This window comes from Dendrobium catenatum, unplaced genomic scaffold (assembly GCF_001605985.2).
Source record: "Dendrobium catenatum unplaced genomic scaffold, ASM160598v2 fragScaff_scaffold_1220, whole genome shotgun sequence".
NCBI lineage: Eukaryota > Viridiplantae > Streptophyta > Magnoliopsida > Asparagales > Orchidaceae > Dendrobium > Dendrobium catenatum.
Window position 1 is genome coordinate 11,870,715 of NW_021319682.1, and position 1,818 is coordinate 11,872,532.

Here is a 1,818-nt window from a genome sequence, read left to right on the forward strand (position 1 = left end):
GGGCAGCCTCGAGCAGCTCATTCTAAGTGGGTTTTCGGGTTGACCCGCCAACCCGCTGGGTCAACCCGAACTGTTTTTCAAATGGATCGAATCCGAGAACTCGAACCCAACCTATCTTGAAATCGGGTCGGATCCAACTCGGATTTTCCGGGTCGGGTCCCCTAGTCATACTCAATAATTGGCAAATCAAAGACAGCGACACTTTCAACTCATTTGTTTCTAAATAAAACTCCGGGTATCTCATTCATGTATCACCTCTTGCACACACTTTATTCTTGATTAAAGAAACTTATATAAACAAAAAAAAGTTCATATTTATTTATTGTAAAGTAGGATATTTCAATAATATTTGTTTAGATTACAAAAAAGTTAGGAGATTCCGCTTAGAGTAGGGCCTCTCAAAAGAGAGGATAAAGGAGAACCATATAAATAAAAGAGATGGCAATTTATAACATTTTAATGCTCTCCCAAAATCTGCCTCTTCTCTATTTTTGTATAGGATGTGAACAATCCAACACAACCACAAATTATTATTATTTTTCCAACTAATATATGATATAGAGCAACTTCTTCTTTTATCTCTCTTCTAAATCTGCAAATTCAACAAACTTTTTCCGGATTTTTTCCAATGAAAATTGAGTCTTTAATAAGAAGAAAACCACTAAATTTAGAATGCATTCCTTAACCCGTCCAAACTATAAATTTTCCCAAAAAAATTCACCTTTATCAAAAAAGGCAGAAAATTTCTTCTATATGGAAGATCTGATACCAGGCCTTCCAGAAGAAATCGGCTTGGAGTGCCTTATTCGAGTCCCCCATGGAACCCTCCCTCTTCTCCGACAAGTCTGCCGCAGGTGGAAACAAGCAACTGAATCCCCCTTCTTTCATCACCTCCGCCGCTCCGCAGGTTCCTTCCACCATCTCATCATCTTCATAGAGGCCCGTCGTGCAGCCAGACGCTCCCTCAGGTTCTTTTCCTCCCACCCCTACTGCCGTCTCGCTACCCTCAACCAGTCCACTGGTGAGTGGGCTCCCCTCCCACCAATCCCTTTCTACGTACGCCACCCCTTTTTCTTTTGTATCGTTGCCTCCGGCCTCCACCTCGTCGTCATTGGCAGCTTGTATCGAGACTCCTTAACTTGCAATGATAGCGTATATGTCTATAGCTTCCTCTCCAACACTTGGCATCTCGGTCAGCCCTTGCCTGGCCCCACCCGCTTCTTATTCGCTTGCGCCGGCAGCCCAGACAACCAAGTTTTCATCGCTGGGGGCCACGATGAGCGAAAGAATGCCCTGAAATCGGCGATGGTTTATGATATTGCCAAAGACAACTGGACAATGTTGCCGGAGATGGCGAGGGAACGTGAGGACTGCACGGGAGTTTTTGCAGCTGGATTGTTCCAGGTAATTGGTGGTTCGATGCAGAAGAGATTAGAGTGGAGTAGAGAGGCATTTGATGTAGGAGAATGGCGATGGCGAGCAATGGAGGAGGATGCGGTGCCGGAGGAAGAGTTTTTGAGGACCTGCGTAATGGGAGGACTTGGGCGAATTTATAAATGTGGCGTAGGAGGTAAGATGTTGCTGGTCAAGGAAGGAGAGGATTGGAGGGAGGTGGCAGAGTTGCCAGAGGACGTCAGAGGTTCTCCAATAATGGTATCTTGGGCTGAAAGATTGATGGTGGCGAGGGTGGAGTCTAGTGGCTGGCCTTCGGCTATGTTTGTATTGGAGATGAAGAAAGGGGTGGCCATTGGGTGGCGAAGGGTGGCGTTTCCAAAGAAATATCATGGATATATTTATACTGCTTGCGTTGATATCTAA

At 45.2% G+C, this 1,818-nt stretch overlaps 1 protein-coding gene across 1 annotated transcript; it reads left to right on the plus strand.

Moving 5' to 3' along the window:
* Positions 1-733: 733 nt before the first annotated feature.
* On the plus strand, positions 734-1,818 carry LOC110099240 (F-box/kelch-repeat protein At1g15670-like). Its single transcript, XM_020826323.2, has one exon. The coding sequence runs from the start codon at positions 754-756 to the stop codon at positions 1,816-1,818; it is 1,065 nt and encodes a 354-aa protein (XP_020681982.1). The 5' UTR covers positions 734-753.